Here is a 26,636-nt window from a genome sequence, read left to right as displayed (position 1 = left end):
CTGGACAGTCTCTGTGGCAGTTAATGAATTCACATTTAATATGATTTACATGTAATACGTTTTGGATTATTTTTATTATTCCACTTTATCACCTTTATTGGTTTATTAGCTATAACTCTTTTTTGGTTTGGTGGTTACCTTAGGGCTTATAGTTTGCATCTTTAACTTATTACAATTATCTTATCTTCAGTTGATATTCCACTTTGCTTATAGTATTAGAACATTACAACAGTATATTTACACTTCCTCTCTCTTCCTTTCTGCTTCTGTTGTCATACAATTTACTTTCACTTAAGGTAGAAACCCCAAAATACAGTATTATTGTATTAATCAACACAACTGTTAAACAGATGACTGTATTAAACTAGCATCTTTTAAAGAGATTTAAAAATAAAAGAGTATTTATCTACATATATGCCATTTCCTGTGGTATTCATTCCTTTGTGTAGATCCATAATTCTATCTGATGTAATTTTCCTTGTACTTTAGCATTTCTTACAGTGCAATTCTGCTGGTGATTAATTCCTTCAGCTTCTCTATGTCTGAAAAAGTCTTTATGTTGCCTGTGTTTCTGAAATACATTATCACTGAGTATAGAATTCTAAGTTGATTTTTTTCAGTACCTGAAAGTCGTTGTTCCACTCTCTTCTGGCTTGTACTGTTTTGAATGAGAAGTCTTTTATTCTATTCTTAACTTTGTATCTTTTTCTCTGGTCACTTTTAAGATGTTCCCCTTATTACTGGTTTTAAAGCAATTTGATTATGATGAAAAATTGACATAATTTTCTTCATATTTCTTATTTTGGGGGTTTATTGATCTTGGATATGTGGGTTTATAGTTTTCATCAAATTTGGAAAATGACCAGTCTTTATTTCTTCAAATATTTTTGTGCCTCCCTAGTCCTTCAGGGACTGGAACTGGACATAAATTGATCTTCTTGAAGTTGTCCCACAGTTTGATGATGCTCTGTTCATGTTTTTTACTGGTCGTGTGTGTGTGTGTGTGTGTGTGTGTTTCATTTTGGATAATTTCTGTGATTATGTTTTCAAGTTTACTAATTTTTTCCTGCAATGTCTAATGTGCTATTCATCCCTTGCAGTATAGTTTTTCCTCTCTCACATTGTAGTTTACATCTTTAAAAGTTCAATTTGGATTTCTTTAAATATCTTTCCTCTACGTTCTTGAACACACAGATTATGGTTTTAATAACTTTTAATAACCTACTTAATAATTATGTCAGCTGTGCTATGGATGGGTTTCAATAGATTGATTTTTCTCATCATGGGTCAACAATTCCTGTTTCTTTGTGTGCCTGGTAAATTTTTGCTGTATTTCCCAGTACTTGTTGGGTGCTCTGGGACATAGTTAAGTTGTTGCACACAGTTTGATCCTTTCTGGAGGCTTGCTATTCGGTTCTGTAAATGGGATCAGATCAGCCTTTAGTCTAGGGTAAACTGTTTTCTTTGATGTGCTGATGCCCTTCTGATCACTCTGCCTGATGCCCTTTGCAGTACAGGTTCTCCACTATGACTGGTGGACACAGAGAGTCTGCCCAGCCTTTTCTAGCCCAAAGGCTTTTTTCTTTTTGTCCTTCATGGTAGTTCTTTCTCAAGTGTTGAGTAGTTTACTCATGCAAATGTGCTAATCATACTCAGTTGAAGACTTGATATCTTTGGAACTCTTTTTCAGGGTAGCTCTCACCTCCCTGTGCTCTGTTCTGCAAACTCTTGCCTCTCTGGCATCCCCAGGACCCCAGGTTTTCTTTTTTTTTCAACTCAGGTAGATTGTTGGGCTCTGCCTGGGTCCTCACCCTGGGCTTCAGCCTCGGAAGGAACTCCCTCCAGGCAGTGAGCAGGAGCTCAACTTGGATTTTTCCCCCTCTCAGGGACTTCTGTTCTGTGCTAATCCATGTTTAAGGTTTGAAAAAGTATTCATTTCTCAAATATGTTTTTCAACTTCACCATGTGCAGGGCCCTGTACTGCTCTTGAGACCAGCTGATTAAAAGTTACTCTTTGTCCCTCTTACCTCTTTATAACTGATACTAGTTTGCTGTTATTTTTATTTGGTGCAATTACGCTCTTTCCTCCCAACAAAGAAAATTATAACACTAGAGAATAAAATAATAAAATATAAGAGCTGGGAAAATGAATTGTGGATGATGTTAGTCACAGAATGACTTGGCAGAGAGGTGGAGAGAAACCTCCTGAGTAACCTCTGAAAACCTACAACACAGTGGTCCAGAGAGGGGTCGGCAAACTATGGCCTGGGGGCTAAGTCTGACCCACTGCCTGTTTTGGAATTTGTGCACACAATTGTGTACATATTGTCTACCTTCATGTTACAAGGGTCGAGTGGAGTAGTTATGACAAAGAATGCATGGCCTGTAAAACCTAAAATATTTACTATATGGTTCTTTATAGAAAAAGTTTGCTCATGTCTGGTCTAGCAATAAAGTACTAAAAATTATTTGATTCTGACAGAAAAATTCTAAATTCTGACTCGGCAGTAATACTATAGCATAGAGCCCATATATTATATGTGTTATATCTCACAGACTTGCTGCTGAGGGATATAGGCAATTATAGGCCAATTTTCAGAGGTAAAAATTTAGTCACTAACTCTGAAATTCTGTTTCATTCTCATCCTAGGAATCAAATAGTGAAAAAGCAAGCATGAAGTTTTCAAGCTTGTATTGTTTTCTTCTGCTTCTCATTTTTCAAACTGACTTTGGACAAAATGAAGAAACTTCTAGGAAGGAAAGAAGGAAGATGTATTATAGAAGACAGAGAAAAAGTTCCTCGCCCATCCACAGATCCAGTAGACAGCTTGGAATTCAGCAAATGAGGATAGTTACACCAGCAGCAACACTTCCCATGGTTAACTTGGATTACAGTACGGAGGAAAAGTTTGAATCCTTTTTAAGATTTCCTGAAGTAGAATCAAGCTATAATGTGTTACCAGGTAAGAAAACAGTAGGAGAGAGGAAGAGAGAGAAACTCCAAAAAGAAAATTTTTTTAAAATTCAAGTTATTATATTATCTTTTGGTTTAATCTATAAAGATAAATTCTGAAATAATTTAAAAAACCATTTATAGAATGTACTTAATACAAATTATTGTAAAACAAAAAAAATTACTTATGTTATAACTACATTTATAAAATCATAGTTACTATTTTGGTTTATTATTTCTAGTCTGTTTACTATGCCATGTATTTAAAATAGTTGTAACCATAATATAGCAATATACATGTCAAAACTGCTTTTTCATTTATCATGATAGATCATCTAGGATATAGAAATAAATGATTCAGATGAGTCTATGAACTCATGGCTATTAAATATTTTCAACCAAACATGAAGTTAAGCCACTGAATTTATTTTATATAGACCAAACTACTGAATTTTTAAAGTTTGAGAAGATTGGAAATTCTTCCGAAGATTTCAACTAGGCATTTTTAAACACTAATATTTAATGGTCCACATTTTTCCACGTTTGGAAGGAAAAAGTAATTATATTATACATATGGTACCATTACATAAAACTTTCAAAAGACAAAAGAATGTATCACCATGTAACGTTCTGTGACCAATACTTCATACATTGTCTCAAGAAAACCAAATGCTTCTAAATGATGTTATTTCCACGAAGTTAACAGAAATAACATACAATTACCATAAAAATAGACAATTTAGGTCACATTTACAACATAATTGAGAGAAGAAAGAGCCTGGAGGCAGGGAATTTAAAATGATGATTATAGCATACCCAGAACTCCTAAAGAACATGAGGTCAATTTCCCTAATTAAGTGGAAAGATATCCAAGCTATAATAATAGAAAATAAAAAGGCTGAAAAGTAGTATGCATAATGTGATCTCAAGTCTGTTTTAAAAAATATGCAGTATATGGGCTTCCCTGGTGGCGCAGTGGTTGCGCGTCCGCCTGCCGATGCAGGGGAACCGGGTTCGCGCCCCGGTCTGGGAGGATCCCACATGCCGCGGAGCGGCTGGGCCCGTGAGCCATGGCCGCTGAGCCTGCGCGTCCGGAGCCTGTGCTCCGCGACGGGAGAGGCCACAGCAGAGGGAGGCCCGCATACCACAAAAAAAAAAAAAAAAAATATGCAGTATAGGGTGATGTGCATTAAAAGGTATAGAAGATGTATACTAAAGATTTCTAAATTGTCCTAGAATGTTTTCCAGTGGTCTTACAGTACTTTATAAAAAAATTGTGGTAAAATACACATGACATAAAACTTATCATTTAACCATTTAAAAGTGTACAATTCAGTGGCATTAAGTATATTCACAATGTTGTGCAACCATCACCACTATCTCATTCCTGAACACTTTCTTCACCCTAAAAGGGAACTACATATATATATTAAGCACTTACTCCCCATTTTCTCCTCCCCGCAGTCCCTGGCAACCACTAATCTTTCTGTCTCTATGAATTTGCCTATTCTGAATATTTAACATAAAAGTAGTCCTATAATATGTGGCCTTTGGTGTCTGACTTCTTTTACTTGGCATAATGTTTTCAAGGTTCACTCATGTTGTACGGTGTATCAGGACTTCATTCTCCTTTTATGGCTGAATAATATCTCATTGCAGAGAAATACCATGTTTTGTTTATCCTTTCATCCATTGATGGATAATTGCGTTGTTTCCACCTTTTGGCTACTGTGAATAGCACAGCTACAAACATTTGTGTACAAGTTTCTATCTGAATTCCCGTTTTCAGTTCCCTTGGGTATATACCTAGAAGTGGAATATCAGGTATCTAGGAGCTGGGCCATGTGGTAATTATATGTTTAATTTATTGAGAAATTGCCAAATGTTCCCCACAGAAGCTATATCATTTTATATACCCACCGGCAATATACAAAGACTCCAATTTCTCCACATCCTTGCCATTATTTTCCATTTAAAAAATATAGCCATTCTTGTGGATATGAAGTGGTTATCACATTGTGGTTTAATTTGTATTTCCCTAATGACTAATGATGTTCAGCATCTTTTTATGTGCTTATTGTTCATTGTATATCTTCTTTGGAGAAATGTCTATTCAAGTCCTTTGCCCATATTTTAATTGGGCTGGCTTTCTGTTGTTGAGTTATAAGAGTTCTGCACATATATTCTAGATATTAGACCCTTATCAGATATGATTTGCAAATATTTTCTCTCATTGCATACATTGTCCTTTCACTTTCTTGACAATGTTCTCCAATGGACCAAATTTTTAATTTTGATACAGTCCAATTCATCTATTTTTTCTTTTGTTGCTTGTGCTTTCGGAATCATATCTAAAAATCCATTGCCAAATCCAAGGTCATGCTTTATTTTATGAATATTATATTTTAGATCTTATATTTAGGTTTTGATCCATTTTGAGTTAATTTTTATATTTGGCATGAGGTAGGGGGCAACTTCATTCTTTTGCATATGGATATACAGTTGTCCCAGCACCATTTGTTGAAGAGACTACTTTTTTCCCCATTGAATGGGCTTGGCACTTCTGTCAAAAATCAATTGGCCAGGGTTTTCCTGGTGGCGCAGTGGTTGAGAGCCCGCCTGCAGATGCAGGGGACGCGGGTTCGTGCCCCGGTCCGGGAGGATCCCACATGCCGCGGAGCGGCTGGGCCCGTGAGCTATGGCCGCTGAGCCTGCGCGTCCGGAGCCTGTGCTCCGCAACGGGAGAGGCCACAACAGTGAGAGGCCCGCGTACCGCAAAAAAAAAAAAAAAAAAATCAATTGGCCATAGTTGTAATGGGTTTATTTCTGGACTGTCAATATTCCACTGGTCTATATGTTTATCCTTATGCCAGTACCATACTGGTATACGCTGATTATTGTAGCTTTGTGGTAAGTTTTGAAATCTGGAAGTGTGAGTCCTCAAAATTTTTTTTTCTTTCAAGATTTTTTTTGGCTATTTGGAGCCCCTTATAATTCCTTATGAAATTAAGGATTAACTTTTCCATTTCTGCAAAAAAGGCTGTTGGAATTTTGATACACTATAGTACTTTTATAATCAGGAGACAACTCCTGATTACATCTATTTTTTTTTCCAGGGGAGAAATTGGATGGGTGGGATTAGTTTACTGTAAGTATCCAAATGAGAGATGGGTAGGGCTTGAACAGGGCTGACACAGCAGTAAAGGAAAGAAGGGGACAAATGTGAGAGCTCATTTACGGGGACAGTGGCTCAACAGATGGAAAAGAGTTATCAGGAATAACACTAGGATTGGAAGGAAAACATCCCCTCTAATATTCAAATTGACTGTCTAATGGCCTGCTTAGCTGACACACTTATCCATGTATCTACAACACTGTATGTAGAGAAAACAATATATTAAAACCCACTGCACTGTGTACTTTAAAAGGGTATTTGAATTGTATTTCAATAACACAACTATTCTAAAAAAAGGAGATTGTTGCAATGTCTCATCGAGAATTCAACATAAAAAGCACCACAAGCATACAGTCTGATTTCGCCTCTCCATCTGTACATCAGGAAGAGTACAATGTGGGCTCATTCATCATTAGTGCTGTTCCAGCTCTCTGCTCTCTGGCACGTGATGGAACTATACTGCTTTTTCTCTTCTGAAGTTAGATGTAGCCATATAATTTGCCTTGGTCAATGTAATTAGACATGTTTAGAGCTTGTGTGTTATTTGCAACCTCACATTCCCACTGCTGTGGCCATCAGGGCAGCCTGCTTGGAGATGAAGCCTATTTTTTGTCCTGACAAACAATATCTACATTGGACACATAGCAGGAACAAGAAATAACTGAGATTTGGGGGTAGTTTGTTGCTGTTGTATAACTTAGCCATCCTGACAGATGCAGGATGGAAGTACGATTCAGGCTCAAGTTACCATGAGGAGGTCACTCTCAGAGCCTAAGTAAGAGGGGTTGAGAATACAGCATGTGAAAAGCATTTCAGAGGGTTACATCTGTAAGATACTTTTATCCTATGCATGAAAGAACACAGAATGTTTTTCTTGTGTGGCTCTATCACATTGGGCTCACTTCCATTCACAAGTGCTAGTAACCATACAAGGAATTTAAATGTTACTGTTCTCTTCTAGGAAAGAAAGGACACTGTTTGGCAAATGGGATGACCATGTATAACAAAGCTGTATGGTCTCCTGACCCCTGCACTACCTGCCTCTGCTCGAATGGAAGAGTCCTTTGTGATGAGACCAAGTGCCACCCTCAGATGTGCCCCCAAACAGTTACACCTGAAGGAGAATGCTGCCCCGTCTGCTCTGATACTGGTACAAATATTTAGCCCAAACAAAATATCACATGTGATTTAGTCTTTAACTTCCATTTGTTTTATTTTGTCACTACCTTAAATTTTAAGTTATGATAAACTAGTCATCAGGGTACTTAAAATATTGGCACAATGATGATAAACATGGAAATTATTTGGGAAATTGCATGATAGGGGAGAGAAAAATAAAACATCTTGGCTTTAGAGTTCTAGCTCTATTAGAATGAGTAAACTCAGACCAGATCACATTCCACATTTGACTCTCAGCATTACAGATGTAGTGATAGAATTTACATAACAAACAGCTTCCATGTTCTTAGTATGCGTGAAGAGCTCTGCTTAGTTCCTTACATGCATTATCTTACTTAATTCAACTCAGTGTGTTTACAGTTATCAACCCAAATGAAGAGGAAGAACTCATGGTGAACAAAGGGATGAGTGGCTTGCATCTAGAGAGAATAAAGCCCAGTTTTCCCAGTCTATGTGCAGTCATTACTGCTCAGGTAATCCTAGGGAAATAAAGGGCAATGGCCCTGGAGCAGTGGCTTTCTGTTGTGGCACTGCTGTGCACAGAAAGATCACAATATGAGGTTTTGTTGGCTGCTCACTGTGCCTTATCCTATGAGGCTGATGCAGTAGAGGACTCTAGGGAGGAAGCCTCAGGACTCCTGCAAGAAAAGCCTGGCCAATAGCTTATGAAATAAATAAATATGTGTTAAATAATTCGATGGGAAGGGATACAGATATTTTCTGTTGCCTATGATCAAGGTAGATTGTTTCCACGCACACAGGATGATCACAGGGTGGTTACCTACAAAGTCTCCTACCAGGAAGAACTTCAGAACATTTAGGAACTGTATTTTGGTGTATCCTACCAATTATTTTACTAAGCTATTATGACTTTTAAAAATGTTAGAAAATAAAAGTGTTTAATGAAACTGACTCCTTGGGGTATGAAACACAAGATTTATAAAGGCAAGATCCAGAAATTCTCAGACATTTTTCAAAGGACTTGAACTATTATTCTTGAAATGCTGTGGTTATTTTGGAAAAATAAACTTGGATATACAGAAAAGATTTTAAATGTTTCAATATGATAGTTTTAGTTTAATGTTGCTAATTTTTTCCTATTCTCCTTTTGCATGTTCTGTCAGAGATGTGAAAAAAATAACTCACAGACCTTATAATATATACTGAATTGAAATCTCAAGTAATTCCTTCACATAATTATATTTTGAGTTCTTTTTTGGGGGTAATTTATGTATGGCATTAAATAAAATCATGGAAATGATTAAGTAAATTTTTATATTTTGATGAAAGAAAATCTATGTACTGAGCTCACTTTTCCCTAAAACTCTTCATTCAGAGGGTGAGTCTAAAGTCTGGTCTTTGTCAAGTCTTCCCCACTTTCTGCCAAAGAAAATAACAGCTAAATACAAATGTAGATAAACTTTCTACTATTATATATTATGCTATCATCATCATGGAATAATAAAAAGTACTCTTGTGTATATGTCTAGGTTAAAGAAACATCATTTAAGTCCAGGACGTCTTCTATAGGTCTCAAGCAGTAAAAATAATTTAAGTACAGAGTCTGGGAGGAAAACAGAAGAAAATTTTCTATAACTCTAAATTTCAGAGGATGCTTTTAGGCCCACTGAGCTGAAAGAAAATCAGACAGATATAATAAATCTATAAATAAAAGCCGATTTCACTACCATAAACAAGTAAAATGTACATCTCTTTCACTTTTTTATGTCTGACAGTGTACAAATTCTTACATTATCAATAAGCCCAATTAACTGAACAGTATCTATGATAAAGTTATCACATCTGATTATATTACAATCTCACAATAGGACTGCTTATGGTAAGCAACATATGGTAATATTATTCCCTCTTTAGTCACCAGATAGCATGATACTTTAGTAAAAATAAGTATTAAGGCTCACAAGGAAAAACAAGAATTGCCTATAAAGTCTTACAAAACAGAAATAAAGTTTATTTATTTCTATTAAAACTTCAAACAAAAATTTCAAGATGGATTTCACATTTAAACTGCACTCATATACCTAGAGGGAATATTATTTACTAACCTAATTTTCACTATGATTTCTCCTCTCATTAATACCACAAATTGCCCATGCTGTCTTCTCCTTATGTGGTCAGTAGCCTCCTATTTGCTACTCAGTAGTATAGCATTAAATGACAGAACTGAATTTTCTGGTGATTCTTCAGAACAAAGAGAACCTACCAGTTTACTTCATAAGCAACAGCCATCTCCTTGGGTGGAAATGCATCAAGCACTGAGAAAAGAGGAACTTCAATTTGAGGAGGATGAAGAAGAAATTAAACAAGATGAAGATAGGGAGCAAAAGGAAAAGATCCCTAGACCTGGACATTGGGGGAGACCTCCCAATGAGGGACAGAGCAGAGAAGGGGGAGAGCAGAGACCTGGAGAGGAGGGGAGGCAGGCCCATCAGCACAGAAACCCAGCAAGGGAGAATGAGGATGAGGACGAGGATGAGGATGACGATGACGATGACACCATCAGAGGAGATATGTTCAGGATGCCCTCTCAACTCCCAATCCCAGCTACCCCCAGAGGCATACCACCTCTGCCAAGTGGGTGTTCTCTGTCATACAAAACCATCTCCTGTATCAGCGCCGACCTCACACAAATACCACCTCTAACAGCACCAGAGATAACAAGTCTGGAGCTCATAGGTAAGAGATGTTGACGTTCGCTTGATTTTGTGGCTAACTCCCATTGTCCTATGAATGTTATATTTTAATTTTATAATATAAATTGACCCCAAACAGATTAATTTCACAATCTTCAAACATAAAAACTTTGCAGAAGAGATAGGTGTTTACTGCAGAATAGCACCGTCAGGTATAAAGTAAATTCCTCCAAATCAAACCAGGATTTCCCACTGACTTTTTTCTAAAAGCCAGCTTTATAAGGTACAATTTATATATACTAAAACATTATTAGCACGTTATTCTTTGAGGTTTTATTTAAGAATTTTTTTTTTGATGTGGACCATTTTTAAAGTCTTTATTGAATTCGTTACAATATTGCTTCTGTTTTACGTTTTGTTTTTTTGGCTGCAAGGCATGTGGGATCTTAGCTCCCCAACCAGGGATCAAACCCGCACCCCCTGCATTGGAAGGCGAAGTCTTAACCACTGGACTGCCAGGGAAGTCCCTGTTATGCTTTGAGTTTTGACAAATGCTTACAGTCAATACCACAATCAAGATATAACATTTCCATCACCTCACCAAATTCTCTCATGTCCCTCCTTTCACCAGCCCTGATGTTTTCTGTCTCTAGAATACCTTTTCTAGGATGTCATAGAAATGGAATCATACAGCATGTAGCCTTTTCAGCTGGACTTCTTTCATTTATCATAATGCTTCTGAGGGCTATCCAGGTTGTGGCGTTTATCAGTAGCTGGCTCCTCCTTACTTCTGAGTGGCGTTCTGTTGTTTGGATAGACCACTGGTCTCAGGTGAAGAACATCTGGATTATTTCCAGTTTGGGGCAATTAAGCATACAGTTGCTATAAACATCCACATGTGGATGTTTGTGCCGACCTAAGTTTTCTTTTTCCTAGGGTATATACCCAGGAATGGGATTGCCGAGTGATACAGTAAAAGCATGTTTAACTTTATAAGAAACTACCAAACAGTTCCTTAAAATGGCTGTGACACTCCTTCCAGCAATATCAGAGAGTTCCTGTTGTTTTCCCCCTTGTTTTAGCCATTGTGGTAGGCATGAGTGGTCCAGACTTTTTGCCCATGTTCTTATAGGGCCAGGAAGAGCTCTGAGTAGAGGAATGGTAGGACAGATACGTGTGTGCGGCTGGCTGGTGGGGAGACTGGGACAGTGAATGAGTCTTGGTGATAAGGCCCATGCTGGGGATGGCTCTGAAGATGCAGGGGTGAGAGAATCTGAGTGGGGTTTCAGATGTGTTTGGGGGGAAGTAACAGAAATAAACTACCACAGAAATAATAAATGATCGTATAAATAAATACTCAATAGTCACAGCCTGACCCCTTTAATCAGGATAGCCAATCTGCAATAGGACATTTCTGGTGTTATGGCCTTCCTGATACCATGTTCACATGACTTCCTAAGGAATTCTTCTCATGCCCAGAGTGTCCTGCTCCAGCAACGCCCCCTCCTTCTGTAGCCTGCATGCCAGGTGTGCTCTGCCATTAAAACAAAACAAAACAAAACAAAACAAAACAAAACAATTTGTGAAAGTCTAAAGTCTTATGAAAGACGAATGACCTGTGCTCAGTCACAGTATCTTGGATTTTTTTTTTTTTTTTTTCTTTTTTTTTGCGGTACGTGGCCCTCTCACTGTTGTGGCCTCTCCCGTTGCGGAGCACAGGCTCAGCGGCCATGGCTCACGGGCCCAGCCACTCCGCGGCATGTGGGATCTTCCCGGACCGGGGCACGAACTCACGTCCCCTGCAACGGCACTCTCAACCACTGCGCCACCAGGGAAGACCAGTATCTTGGTTTTATAAGAAGGTCACCACATGATTTTTATAGTACTCACTATTTCTGATAAGCTTATTTTCTGGATTTAAAAATCATTGACTACTGTACTTAATTAAAAGTCAAACCAAAACCCCATAAATTAAAGCATGCAGGAACTTCTATAGATTGAAGTCACAGAATTATAACATAAGATCTGGAGGCAATCTGAGAGATCATCTCCCCAAGCTTCTTACTTAGAGGAAACTGATGCTCAAAGAAGGCAAGTCACATGCCCAAGATTTCATTGTAAAAAAACAGTATATTTCTGGTCCAGGGTCTAGGAAATGTCAATAGGGAAATACGAAGAACTATAAAAATCAGTTTCTATAGCACCTTCCATAAACACATCTTTGTTGTAAAATGCATAGTTAACAGAATTGTCTACAAACCACATTCTGGCTGTTTTAAAGCAGCTTCATCTAAAACATGATGTACTAGAGCATGACAAGTCCTTAGAGTGAAAATTTTGACCATATGAAATAGTCTAGTCCCAGTCTTGTTTTTTTCCTAAACACTCATTTTCTTATATAATACATATTGTCCTTGCTATAAGTATTGCGTTTTCCTCCAGATAAAGCTCTCTTTTGCTATCTATGCATGTGCATGTATACATGTATTTATAGGCACACAGGCCTAAAACACAATTGCTATGTGTCCTAGGCAATTCTATCACCTCCATTCCAGATGAAGCATTTAATGGATTACCGAATTTGGAAAGGCTTGATCTGAGCAAAAATAATATCACCTCTTCAGGCATAGGTCCAAAAGCATTCAAGGTAAATAACATGCTCTGACTTCTAACAGTCCACGTGGATGGCTTTCTCATGACTTGTACTGTCAGTGGGTGGAGACGGAGAAGGAAGGAAAAGTAAAATGTTTTACTGGAGTTTTCTCTGAAGAAAGTTTCTGATGTCCCTAAGCTGTATTCAAGTTTTACCTTGAATACAGTATATTGTTTTATAGGTTTCTAGCTGTTTTTCCTATGCTTTGTCCTTAAAGCACCCACAACAGCATGAATGACAAAACTAATGTTTTGAATTTATAGAGGAGTTTCTCCCTAAGTAGCAGAAAACATGTTGAAAAATGGTTTCTTAGTACATGAGGTATTTCTGGGAAAAAAGGAGAGCTTATCTGGAAACTCTATTAACATTTTCAGGCCAGCAATACAAAGTTTCCTTATTTTGTGCTATCTGCAAAATCTGATAAAGGATACTTCAGCAGGAGGGGGTTCTAGAAAAACAAATGGGCTCAGATGAAAATTAACATGGGGATACGCTAGGGAAAGAGAAAAGCATAGAGTAAACCTTTGAAAGAATCAGATTTAATTAAAAAATTTTTCTAAAAGGGAGAAAACAGAGTATCAAGGACTTTCAGAAAAACAAAGGCAGAAGAAAGGAGGGGTTTATGTGTGTAAACAAATACTCATAAATGTGTGCGCTTAAAGAAGCCCAAGTAAAACAAGTTACATGCCAGGAGGTCAAACTTTATCCCCTTGGATGGTCTTCTGTCCACTCTTTGGACAAATCACTGGCCTCTTACAAGCTCATTTCCTGGTTCTCATATAGATTCTGGACTGCAGACCACAGAGCTCCAGACACTTGGTGTCCACGTTCATGTGAAAGACCTAGAGCCCTGCCTCATGCTAGCCGTCCTGATGGAACAACAGTTGGGACTTGTGCATTTCCTGTATTTGATCAAAAAAGAGAACACTGTAGGAAATTACCTTTTTCTTGTTTTGGGATTCTCTGTCCCATTTCCAAACTGCTGAAATAGACTCTGAGCACCACTGATGTAAATCATTCTGTAACTTTGGTAGTGTAGGTTAGTTTGGCCAGCAAACATGTAACTACAAATGTGGAAATGCACTCTCCAGACAGTCAAAACTGTTTGGGTACCATATAGAAACAGTTTGTTACATCTGTAGCATTTAATTTTGAAGAATTCCACAATCGTTAGTGCTGTTTTACGACTCTGTTTCTACTTAGTATAGTTGGAAAACTGAGTTCACAAACACATTGAAAGGGTTCAAATTTCTGTCTTGTTAGCATCTATGACAGATTCAGATTATTGCATGATTTAATTAACTTTGTGTCTACTGCTGAGAAGTTGAAAACCTAAGATCTAGGAAAATATGACTGGTCCAATGGTGACAGGAGCTTTCTCTTGCTTTCTAAAGTCACCATAAAAATATTGGTGAGTGTGATGCAAAATCACCAAATGTAGTTTGTTGAAAATACCAGGGAATAAATGCTATTAACAGGAACAACATCTACCTGGCAGGGAGAATATGGGGATTCTTGTCTTAGCCTGAGCAACTAAAGGTTTGTGAAACTTTAGTAAAAACCGCAAACTGGCCATTAAATGACATATACGACTGTACAACTGTGACAAGATAAAAAAGTAATTTTGAGATTTGCCTTTTAAGCTTCTAGAGAATTTAATGCGCCTGAATATGGATGGAAACAATTTGGTAGCGATTCCTTCAGAACTACCATCTACATTAGAAGAACTTAAAATCAATGAGAACAATCTTCAGGTTATTGATGAAGAAAGTTTATCAGGTATTTAACATTTGACTTTATGATATGCGTCCGTATAACCTTTCTTCTGTAGTTGTGTGGAAATTTTATTTGCAATATTGCTAAATGAACAGCTAGTAAAATTTTTTTAGGTCATGTTACCATTTAAGTTGATAACATTTATTTTAACTATTGACCGGTGAAACTTTTAAAAATGTATTTTAAACTGCCCGTTGTCTTAAAAATGCATTTTATAAATAAACTTTCAGTGATTTCAGGTTTTCATCATTCACAATACAATAACAAAATTACAAATCCATAATATCCTAAGAGTTACACTAACATTCCTCACACAGCCAGGTGTTCTGGTGCTGTGTTTGTACCGATGTTTTTGGTATCAGTGGTGATAACACAGTATCATGGCTTGTTGAATGGGTCTCCTTTAATCACCCTTAGATGCTCAATACACCCCATACACAACTCCCACTGCCTCTGAACATTTTGCTGTCTTTAACTTGACATGTTTTGGCAAATGAGAATTATGCATAAAATATAAGTAAATGAGCATACTCTGTGAGGTTGAGGGGTAATGCTACAAACAAAGTACATAAACTTTAGCACATGCACTCTATATGGCAGTCACTTTGGCTTTGACAGCCTTGTTCCCTAGAGGGTTGCTCTGGCACTTGTCCATGAGACACATGCACCCCACAGGGCAAGACAAATGATGTCCATGGGTGTGAGGTTGCCACGACAGCCTGGCTTTCCCATGGATGGGCTTTAGTGAAGGTGCCCCACATTCTGTACATTTGATACAACTGGAATTTACTCTTCTTAAGACTGTTTCTGGACTAGCTGGATAACTAAAGTTGTCATATTATGAACTCTGTATAAAAGAGGCAGTATTACATTTACCTTTTCGTGAATTCTAGCTATGTCTTTATATGCTTAAGACAAAAACTGCCTATTTTTTCTTTTTATCTTCCTAACAGTCTAGTGTAGTTCTTGAGGTATAGTGCTTAACATTTTTTATTTGATTTGAAATATATTTATTAGGTTAATGTTGATAACCAAGCCTTTAAAGGAATAAAACAATTCCATTATTTCCTTTCATTCCTCAAAAAACTTCATAAGGACAAAACACTTCTGGTGATGGGGAAAAAAAAATAATGAGAACTGCCAAATCTGAGGATTACAGAGTTATGGAAATACTCTATTTCCAGATGGATTTCAGGGTACTTAACAAACAAAATTTGAAGGTCTTTTGTCATATGGAAAAGACATTAGAAAGTTCAATTTCTAACTGCTAGGTGAAACAGACCAAAGGAACACTTAATTTAGGACAAGCGTACTAATGGGTTATATGGAATCTACATGTGAGATGGTATTTCTAGCAGTGTTATCAAAATGACATGTTTTAAGTCCTTATTTGGAAGGTGCTCTCACACATTCCGACAACTGCTTCTCCAAACGCACTTCTCCCTCATGAAAAAATTTTCATATTCCCAGGGGGTTGACTGTGTTCCAGGGTGAACTGGCCTCTTCCTTGATCCACCTCCCATCTCTATAGACTGAGCACCTCACAGGCCTTGGCCCTGTGCAGGCGGCCAGTGAGGAGCCTCTGCACTGTCACCTTGTCCAGAGAGGCCCCTGTAGTGTGTGGCCCAAAGGCTCCTCTTCTCTTTGGCCTGTGTCTTTAGTCCCGTTCCAGTGCTGGTTCCTCAGGTACTGAGTTCTTAGTTCTGCTCTAATGCTGGCCCCTCAGGTACTGGGTTTTCTCTTGACTGCTGTAGCCACTGGGGCTCCTCAGCTCCTGTGAGTCCCACTGCTGTGGATGGTCAGGTTGGCTGGCAGTGAGCAAGGCAAGCCCAAGCACAGGCCACTGCCAGTGCTGTGACACTGCTTTTCTGTGTGGAAGCCCCTGGCTTGACCATCAGTGGCCTGTAGCACTTCTGTTAGCTCCCTCATGTCCCTTCAGGTTTTATACATATAGTTCCAGAGAAGTGGGGAAGAAGGCACTCCAGGGAGAGAAGCAGTATGTACAAAGGTGTGAAGAAACAAAACAATTTGGATGCTATGGGAAATACAGTTTCATGGATCTTGGATGCAGTGTGTGATGGGGAGTGAAGAACAAAAGATGATTTGAAAAGGTAGGAAGGAACCACACAACAGACAGCTCTGCACATGCTATGCCAAGGTGCTGGGAGTTCATCCAGAATCCACTGAGAGATGTGCATACCCACTATAGAGAAAAGGAAGGTCTTAAAATTGGAGGGAAGGTGAAAAAATAGAAGGGAGGGATAGCAGGAGAAAACTGGACATGCTAAAAAATGTTCCTGTCTTCATTAATGTTAAAAACAAAACAAAACCCATGATCATGGTGTCCTTTCTAGCAGTGATGGTGGTGTGGCTATCCAGTCAGAATATCTATGAGATCAAGTTCTCACACAAGTCTGTCCATGTCTATAACCTGTTATGTAGATCCCCACCCACAAAGGGAAGGACTTCCTACCAACTTCCTGCTAATAAATCCTCTTTCTGCCACAGTCTAACCTACAAGAACCTTCTCTACCTCCATCCTGTTGCCTGTTACATATAGGAATGTACATACTATCTATGTATATACAATATACACATAAGCCAGAGAATAACCGTAAAGTAATGTATAATATTAATTTACATTGTTGTGTTTTGTTTCTCTTTCTTGTGAGGTCATGTAATGACCACCAGTCTACTTCTATTATCTATTTTCCTCTGAAAAACTTCTATTATATTACAAAACCTCAACTATGTACTAGATAATTATGCTGGATTCTCAATATCTTTAGTTGTGGAAATTAAAGAGTTTTGGTTACATGAGGATATAGAATCACTTATCATAATTTACTAGTTGGCCTCCATAATTCCTCTCTGTCCTTCAGCTGATGTTAAACACCAGCAGATTAATATTTTGGCATGCTGTTCCCTATCCAGAGGCTGCTTGTTGCCTAGAGAAGGAAAGTCAGACCTTATTTTCTGGTGCACAAAGGCCCTGCACAGCCCACCTCTGCCCTCTCAATAACCTTCATCCCCTCTTGCATATGGCCCACTCCAGGGCTGGTCTCTTTCCTACTCCTGAGCACACCCATGTGGGTTCATGCTTCCATGAGTTCACCTGGCTGCCTCACCCTCCCATGTCTACCTACATCTTTCTGTCTTGAGAATCTAGCCCCACTCACACTTCCGTACCGCTCAAGTCTATACTGCCATCTCCTCCTTGTCGTGTTCTAGAATCTATGATCTGTACTCCTGACGGTAGTATCTTTTGTTTATCCTTAGACTACGTCTTACTTCTCTGATATGCCTAAGAGTAGGATCTGAGTTGCACAGAGCATTTCAGTGCAGTACCCATGACTTGAGTTGAATATGAAAACTTCCCCTATTCTGAAAATTTTGGCCACTGAACAAACTCCAAAGTTACACCCTGAATGTCTGACTCAGATACCTCTGGGTATCTTCACTGCTGAGCTGTCCATTCTCCTTTAAGTTTCCAGTTGATTTGGTCATACCACTCCTGAGACCACTAGAAACAATTTAGAAAAATCTTGTTTGTATAAAGGCCTTTCTTGGTAGATCAGTCTGAATGTGTAGAGAATTTTTTATCATTCTCCTTTCAAAACGTCCATCTGGCTGCACTGTCTGCCAGGAGTGAACACTGTGATGGGAATTCACTGCTATAACTCCCTTGTTCAGAGACTGAGGGTTTGCCAGGCAGAGAGTGCTCCTTCAGTGTCCTGGAAAAAGGAACCACCCATTGCATTACATTCCTCATACATCCTTGATTATGCTGCCATTTCATACCTGTCTGTCTTTGCAAATACTTCGAATGACCCTGTACAACCTTCTGCTTCTCATCTGCCTGCGTTCCAAGTCCCTGCTTGGCCATTGCTTCCTCTGTGGGGTGCCCTGGCCCCCCAACTCCCTCCTCTGGCTTCTGTTCCTTATACAAACTTTCCTTTCCATACTGTACATTCTTGACTTCCTTTGTCATAGATTAATTGACAATAAATGCATAGGTTTATTTCTGGGCTCTCTCTTCTGTCCCATTGATCTATGGGTCTGTTTTTGTGCCAGTACCCCACTGTTTCAATTACTGTAGCTTTGTACTACAGCTTGAAACCAGGGAGTGTGATATCTCCAGCTTTGTTCTTCTTTCTCAAGATTGTTTTGGCTATTTGGGGTCTTCTGCGTTTCCATAAAAATTTTAGAATTATTTGTTCTGGTTCTGTGAAAAAGGGTATTTTGAGAGGGATTGAACTGAATCTGTAGACTGCCTTAGGGAGTATGGTCATTTTAACAGTATTAATTCTTCCAGTCCATGTACAAGGTATATCTTTCCATTTGTTTGTGTTGCCTTCAATCAGTTTTTTTTCATGAATGTCTCTTGGTTTTCTTAAAAGAGTACAGGTCTTTTATCTTCTTGTTTAGGTTTATTCCTAGGTTTTTATTCTTTTTGATGCAATTGGACATGGGATTGTTTTCTTAATTTCTCTTTCTGATAGTTTGTTGTTAGTGTATAGAAACTCAACAGATTTCTGTATATTAATTTTGTATCCTGCAACTTTACTGAATTCATGTACTAGTTCTAATAGTTTTTTGGTGGCAGTCTCTAGGATTTTCTGTATATAGTATCATGTTGCCTGCAGTGGCAATTTTACTTCTTCCTTTCCAACTTGGATTCCTTTCACTTCTTTCCCTTGTCTGATTGCTGTGGCTAGAACTTCCAACACTATGTTGAATAAAAGTGGTGAGTTTGGGCATCCCTGTTTTATTCCTGATCTTAGAGGAAATGCTTTCAGCTTTTCACCACTCAGTATGATACTGGCTGTAGGTCTGTCTTATATGTTGAAGTATGTTCCCTCTATACCCACTTTGTTGAGAGTTTTTATCACAAATGGATGTTAAATTTTGTCAAAAGCTTTTTCTGCATCTATAATAAAAGATCATTTGACTTTTATTCTTCAATTTGTTAATGTGGTGTATCACATTGATTTTTTTGTGGATATTAAACCATCCTTGCATCCCTGGGATAAATCCCACTTGATCTTTTGATTTGGTTTGCCAATATTTTGTTGAGTTTTTTTGCATATATATTCTTCAGTGATATTTGCCTATAAGTTTTTCTTTTTGTGTGTGTGTGGTGTTTTGGTTTTTGTATGAGGGTTACAAACTTTCATCATACAGCACAACAGTGATTTCTCTACAGGTCTGCCTCTCCTGGACCATGCATTCAGCATTGAGTCCTGGCTGATCTGAGCATTTAGGATTTGCAAAGTACTAGGGAAAAGGCTCTAAGGGGGCAGGGGGATACAAATAAAGAAGCTACAACATCAGTCCTCCAAATAAAGTGAACATTTCACATGACATTTTGAAAGCCTATAGAAATTACATGTTTTTTAGTTATCCTAATGTCACAATTTTATTTTTTTATAGACTTAAATCAATTGGTCACCTTAGAATTGGAAGGAAACAGTCTCAGTGAAACCAATGTCAATTCTTTAGCTTTCAAACCTTTGAAGAGCCTATCCTACCTGCGTCTGGGAAGAAATAAATTTAGAATCATACCTCAGGGTCTTCCTGCTTCTATTGAGGTACCAATATCTTACTTATAATATTTTATATTTTAAATACAGCACACTATGACAAAACAAACAATATATTTTAAAAGGTTATTGTGATGCATATTAAACTCGGTAGTTTTGGTACTATATACAGAATTTACTATAATTTGAGCACTGTTTTCAAACAATACAAAATTATGAATCAAAATTATAACTACTAGTAGAAAATCTTGATAAAGTGAAAATTGGTTCTGCCGACGGCTCTTGGGGAGAGAAAAGGGAAGATGAACTGAGTATTCAAACAGAAACTACAACTTGCAAAAAGTACCTTGACTTGCAAAACTGTCCCAAACTGGGACATTCATCCCAGTCTGTTCCACCCAGAGTCCCACATGGATTAGCAGTGACCCTGTGAAGATGGACAAGATTTGCAGAGAAGGCTGCGGACTGTGCCAGCACCACCACCACCCCAGCCCCTTCCCACAGCTTACTAGTTCTAACTAGCTCCTACCAAGGGCCCAAGCACTGTCCTGTCTCCATCCCCTCTGGAGACACTCCCTGCTGCCCAAGTGTGTGGTCTCCCTTGCTACAAGGAACACACTTAACTAAGGGGGGACTCTGGGGGCCTTCCCTGCTGAGTGTATGCCCCAACTTCCTGCATTAAGAACAGAGGCCTGGCAGATCCAGCTGACTCCTAGGCCACCTCCTCTGAGCTCTGTTTCTGCCACATACACAATCAGACAGCAGGACGAAGCTTCCCACTGCTGTAGACGCGGTGAGCCAAGAGAGGGCCATTAATCTCGATATGATACTGCTGCTACGACAGCCACCATGCTTCCTCTTCCTACTTCCAGATTAAGATAGACCTTTAGAATTTACCAAAATTGTAAAGATTGAGGTTCTATAACCTGCCTTTACCTCAGAATCACTTGGATTCTAAAGAAATACAGATTCCTGGACCTATCCCAGACATGCTAAATCAGGTTCTTTGGAGAATGGGGTCAACAATTTATAATTTTTTTAAAAATTAAAATTTTAAATAGATAATGCATGCACACAGTAAAACACACACACAACACTTGAATAGTACAAAAGAGCAATGTGTCTCTATTCCACGTCTGACCCTCTCATCCCTGGTTTCTCTTTCCAAAGACCCTCTCGCTAGCTTCTTGGGGGGTGCTGTCCATGCAAGTACATGTGCTGTGAATCCTTCCAATGCACTGCTTCACAGCTGCAGTTTCAACGTATAAATGAGCGTGCTGATTTAGGTTGGAATTTATACTTTAAAAAGCTCACGAGTGATTCTAACATACAATCAAGTTTAGAAACCACTGATCTAGTTCACCCCTACATATGTATGAAGGTAAAAGCAAAAAGCTAAAAATCACTTTACTCACTTCCAACAATACCAAAATTAAATGACAGAGGGGGAAATTACTACAACAGGAATAGAAAGTTACTCTGAATATATATACCAATTGTACTTCTGAATTCCAAAAAGATCCCTGAGTGAAAAATTCCTTGTAATGCCAAATGAATTTAACTTGAAGGCAGCTAGCTGTTGAAAACTTACTAATAGTCCTAGCAAACTTCACCCTGATGTTAAATGAAGGCTCTAATTAACTGTTAATTAATTATAATACAAACAAATCTAAAAAATGTGAGCCTAAAAAAATTACAGACAGCATGGATTGGTAGGAAGCAGGCTGACCTAAGCTGGGGCCAGCCAGCATGAGTTTCCCTCATGTATTAACTGTGTAACCTTGCAAACATCTTGCCATCTCTCCAGGCCTGAGTTTCTTTACTGCTAAATGGTGATAATTTCTACTTATTTCCTACTTTCTAGGATCTTGAAGCCCAAATGAAATAATTTATGTGAATAAGTGTTATAAATTAGAAAGCTTTGTACAATTATTATGGTATGTTATATCATATATCATTTTATGGTTCAAAAATAATTAAATAAAATTCATTTAATTCGATAACCATGAGAGATAGTACATTTTATTTTACTAGTTAGAAAATCTGACAACTTAAAAATATGAACTCATTTTGAAGTGCTGCAAGACTCTTTAGCTAACACTAGTGACAACAGTCTATAACCTGATTTTAACTCTGAGATTGAATATATTTATCAACTAATATGAAAAAAATAAGTCTCTTCTCTTAATTATAGGAATTATACCTAGAAAATAACCAAATTGAAGAAATAACTGAAATTTCTTTTAATCATACCAGAAAGATCAATGTCATTGTACTACGTTATAATAAAATTGAAGAAAATAGAATTGCTCCTTTAGCCTGGATAAATCAAGAGTAAGTACATGCTACAATCTGACTTTCTTAGATGATTTCTTTCCTTTGCCATTATTAAACAGGGTATGAACATGGGCAAGTGAGGGAGGTGACAGCATTCTTTCTTAGTGAACCTCTCCCTACATAAAACTTGGCTATTTGCATAGACTTCAAACCGTTCATGATATGACTGATGTTAGGACGGCCATGCTCACTGCTGCTGGGGACACCCTACAGTGTGCAAGTGCTAAGCCCAAGTGACCTTAGGGTCTGATCACTGTTGTGCTCTCTGCTGACCTCACAGGCAGTCATGAAGTTTAAGTGAGATAATCCCCTACCCATAGTGAGGAAGGAAGCTGCCCTCCTCCCCGCTTCTCCCTCACCATTAGGTAGAAGCACCAGCATTCACTGTTCTATACCACACTGTCTTCATTCCTTCAAACTATTTCTCTATTTCAAGCGCTACAAAACAGACTAAAGAATGCCTGACCCGATATCGGAAGCAAAAAGCAGAGCCCATCTTCCTGGAGAGGAATCAGTGGTCCCAGGCTGTAGCCTCAGTGAAGGGCAAAGTGTGGAGGCCTTGCTCATCAGGAAGGAGAGGATTAGCTACACAGGGAAGCAGGGTCAGGCCCTGGCAGCAGCTGCATCAGAGCAGATCTAGAGTCATGTGGTGAGGGAAGGAGGGATCTGAGTGGCACCATGGGGACAGGCATCTTTCAGAAGCAGGACAGAGATGAAAAGAGGCCTTGAGGGCCAATTAGGTTCAGCAGGATGTGGCAGTGGCAGGGCAACTGAGTCTTCATCAGGTGAAAAGTCTTCATGGGGTGGGCAGAAGCCACAGGTGAGGCTCTGAAAAAAGCCAGACAGTTCAACACATTTCCCAGATCTTCTGGCTTATTAACAACCTTTTCTAGATGCCTCATTCTCACCCCAAGACCCAGATCCCAGGTCATCAGATCAAATGTGTAACAAGAATGCAAAAACCCCTCAACACTGCTACTTTCTTGCTGGAACCAGAGATGATTTTAGGGTTTGATGTCAGCTAGGACCCTGGACTTCATTTCTGATACCTTAGAGATATTTGGGGGACCTCTTTGGGTCTCAGCATTACCCCTGGGATATGAGTTTTTCTCTCTGAACTCTGGTGCTCCTCTATTAGAGAGGAACTCAAGCAGCTCTGTGGTACCCAGGTAAGAGCACTAGCCTTGCAGCCAGACCACCATACAGCCACACTTGCACTGGGAATCATTACAGCACATTGAGTACTGGCAGGAAAATGGACAAGCATCTTGACTGGCTTGTCAAAACTTTGAGCTTACAGTCACTGCCCTGAAGTCCTCACTCTGTTTACTCTTTTCTAGAAATCTAGAATCAATTGACCTCTCCTACAACAAGCTCTACCATGTCCCCTCCTATCTACCCAAGTCGCTGCTGCACCTTGTGCTCATTGGCAACCAGATAGAGCGCATCCCTGGCTTTGTGTTTGGCCACATGGAACCAGGCCTGGAATACCTGTACCTGTCATTTAATAAACTTGTGGATGATGGCATAGACCAAGTTTCCTTCTATGGGGCTTATCATTCTCTGCGAGAGCTGTTTCTGGATCATAATGAATTAAAATCTATACCACCTGGGGTACAAGAAATGAAAGCACTACATTTTCTGAGATTGAACAACAACAAGATACGGTAAATTTTGGCCTTTTCAAGTATCCATTTAAATTGTCATGGGTGACAAAATATAGGATTAAACAACCAAGACATGATGTCTGGAATTTACTTTAAAGAAAAAAAGTGACAAGAGGTTGCATTAAACAAGATTGGCAAATGTTAATGATTGTTGAAGCTGGATGATAATAGGTATGTAAGGATTCACTATAGTGTTTTTTCTACTTTTCTATGTATGCAAACTTCCATAGTAAAAAAATGTAAAAATAGAGTATGATTATATAATACCTAGAACCTTAGAGGCATGTTCAAGTGAGGCTTCAAGGCAGTAGACTATGGTGCTAATCCCACCTCCATATGTAATTTCAAACACTGTAATCTGTAGAACACAAAACCTAAGTATATGCTAAAATTAAAATTGCTTCTACCTAGGTTTTTCTGAAGACAAAATTCTGAATAAATTTATTGAGACTCAGCTCCCTCACTTCTGAGGATACATTTTTCTGTGTGTGTTCCGTCTGCTGACGGAGTCATCACCCCTGCCTAGAAAGTATGAATGTCTCAAGAATTAATCTGGAACACTTTGTTAGTGCAGCCAACAAGGGAGGCAGATCCCAGACCTCTGTGGTACTGTCCTTGGAGATTATACCCCTTACTCTTTTACCTGTCTCTACATTTCCAAACACAAACTCCTGAAAAATAAAACAAAGAAAGAGTCAAGAGTTTATAGGGGAAGAGGTGGGGATGGGAAAGGCTTTAAAGATTCAGAGTCAAAATTTTTTGGCCAAAATAATTCCTAGGTCATGCTTATATGCTTCCTATTGCATTGCATCAGGAGGCATACAATATCTTTCCCATTCTGGTGGGATTTAGGTGGTCATGGCCTGATATCTCCATTATAACCTTTCTCCTCCACCACTGAACCAATGGTTTTTTCACTCACAGATGCTTATTGCTTGCATCTGTTATTTCGTTAGGGGTAATAAAATGGTGAATTTCTATTTTTGTCACTTTCCACATTTTATAGCTGGACTTCCTCTGTAAATAATATTTTCTTTTCAATTAGGGCAACTTTGTTACTCTGAAAGGTAGGCTCAGTTCTTTCCTTTAAACTGCCTAGCAGAGTAAGAAGTTGGTTACAGGTTTGTAACTGTGTGAAGTGATGGATGTTACCTAAACTTATGGTGGTGATCATTTCAACCACATACACATACATCAAATCATTACGTTGTACACTTTAAACTAATACAATGTTATGCCAATCTTTGTAAAACTGGAAAAAATTATACATATGCATTAAACAGGAAGGAAAAGGACTATAAAATATTTTAAAATTTTAATAGTGGCTGTCTCAGGATAAAAAAGAAGTTGGTGCCTAAATATTTTTGCTTTATTAATTTGTTTTTGGCTTTCTCTCTTTCTCTGGAGAATCAATATGAACTTATGGCTTTATAATATTAAGAATGTTTCAATCAACTGCAATTATTGTTCTTAAACTGTCCAATCTTTGGCCAATGGTAGCCCTTCGAGTTGGTTCCTGTGTCCTTGGATAGGCCTCCGTAGATCTTGGATGGCTCACTTTTATATCCCCCTCTACAGCCCGATGCTAGCCTTCTTCCAAAGAGCCCTAGCTCTTCTCACTGGGGAATCGTGTTCAGAGGTCCCAATCTGGGCACCAGGCATCTTCCTTTCAAATGTGTTGTTACTGTTTCAAAGCCTTTCAGTGGACTGCCAGAAATATGTATCTTGTGAAGAAAAAAAAATGAGTTCATACTGATATTCCCAAGTCAAATTTAATGTTACAGAGAAGTCTTTCTGTTTTAAACTTGCTTATCTTACACTGAAAATCTAGGTTCCCAACAATAACTTATATTTACTCTAAACAATAGTTTCAAAATGATAATACCATTATTACAACTAACAACAAAAGTATTTAATTAAGTTTATTATGTTTTTAGTAGTTCTATTTGTCCTTAGAATATGTTCCATGAAGGATGTATAGCTTAAATACAGAAGTTTTCTCTGTAACAATAGGTCAACAACTTAATATTCAGATAGGTCTTTAATTTGCTTTGGTTTTTAGGAATTGCTACTTTTTATATAATATTTTTCTATGCCTGTCCCTTATACCATATTCCATCCTTTACCATAGGTTAAGTTTTTTTAAATTTATTTTTGGCTATGTTGGGTCTTTGTTGCTGCGTGTGGGCTTTCTCTAGTTGCGGTGAGCGGGGGCTACTCTTTGTTGCAGTGCGCGGGCTTCTCATTGCAGTGGCTTTTCTTGTTGCGGAGCATGGGCTCTAGGCGCGTGGGCTTCAGTAGTTGTGGCACGCAGGCTCTAGAGCACAGGCTCAGCAGTTGTGGCGCACGGGCTTAGTTGCTCCGCGGCATGTGGGATCTTCCCGGACCAGGGCTTGAACCCATGTCCCCTGCATTAGCAGGCAGATTCTTAACCACTGCGCCACCAGGGAAGCCCCTAAACTTTTAAATTAATTTCCCATTGATGATCCCAGTGTTATTTTTTTTAATATAAGCATACATACACGCATTCATATTCCCTACTGCCTCTCACAATTATTATACAAATTATTACACCAAAGGATTATTATTTTTTTCTCTCTCTCTGGAAAGAGTGTATTATTTTTTGTTCTTCACTTTAAAAAATTATCAGTATATCCTGGATATCACTCCATATCAGTATGTAGAGAATTTCCTCATTC

At 38.5% G+C, this 26,636-nt stretch overlaps 2 protein-coding genes across 7 annotated transcripts in view; one reads left to right on the top strand and one right to left on the bottom strand.

The window, feature by feature from the left end:
- Positions 1–26,636, bottom strand: part of CENPP (centromere protein P) — a 242,670-nt gene that overhangs the window by 55,255 nt on the left and 160,779 nt on the right. The gene's annotated exons all lie outside the window — the stretch shown is intronic.
- ECM2 (extracellular matrix protein 2) overlaps positions 1–26,636 on the top strand; it is a 67,044-nt gene that overhangs the window by 39,295 nt on the left and 1,113 nt on the right. For 2 of the 4 annotated variants that reach the window (XM_028494138.2, XM_007111300.4), the window contains exons 2-9: positions 2,651–2,963; positions 7,090–7,278; positions 9,447–10,004; positions 12,493–12,608; positions 14,258–14,393; positions 19,824–19,981; positions 22,128–22,267; positions 23,611–23,937. In XM_028494138.2, the coding sequence (XP_028349939.1) occupies positions 2,675–2,963; positions 7,090–7,278; positions 9,447–10,004; positions 12,493–12,608; positions 14,258–14,393; positions 19,824–19,981; positions 22,128–22,267; positions 23,611–23,937 (1,913 nt within the window). In that variant the 5' untranslated portion in view covers positions 2,651–2,674. The remainder of the gene's footprint in view (positions 1–2,650; positions 2,964–7,089; positions 7,279–9,446; positions 10,005–12,492; positions 12,609–14,257; positions 14,394–19,823; positions 19,982–22,127; positions 22,268–23,610; positions 23,938–26,636) is intronic. The other 2 variants (XM_028494139.2, XM_007111301.4) reach the window with 2 other exon arrangements.

The sequence above is a fragment of the Physeter macrocephalus genome, chromosome 9, assembly GCF_002837175.3.
Source record: "Physeter macrocephalus isolate SW-GA chromosome 9, ASM283717v5, whole genome shotgun sequence".
In the NCBI taxonomy this organism is placed as follows: domain Eukaryota; kingdom Metazoa; phylum Chordata; class Mammalia; order Artiodactyla; family Physeteridae; genus Physeter; species Physeter macrocephalus.
This window is presented reverse-complemented; position numbering and strand designations above follow the sequence as displayed.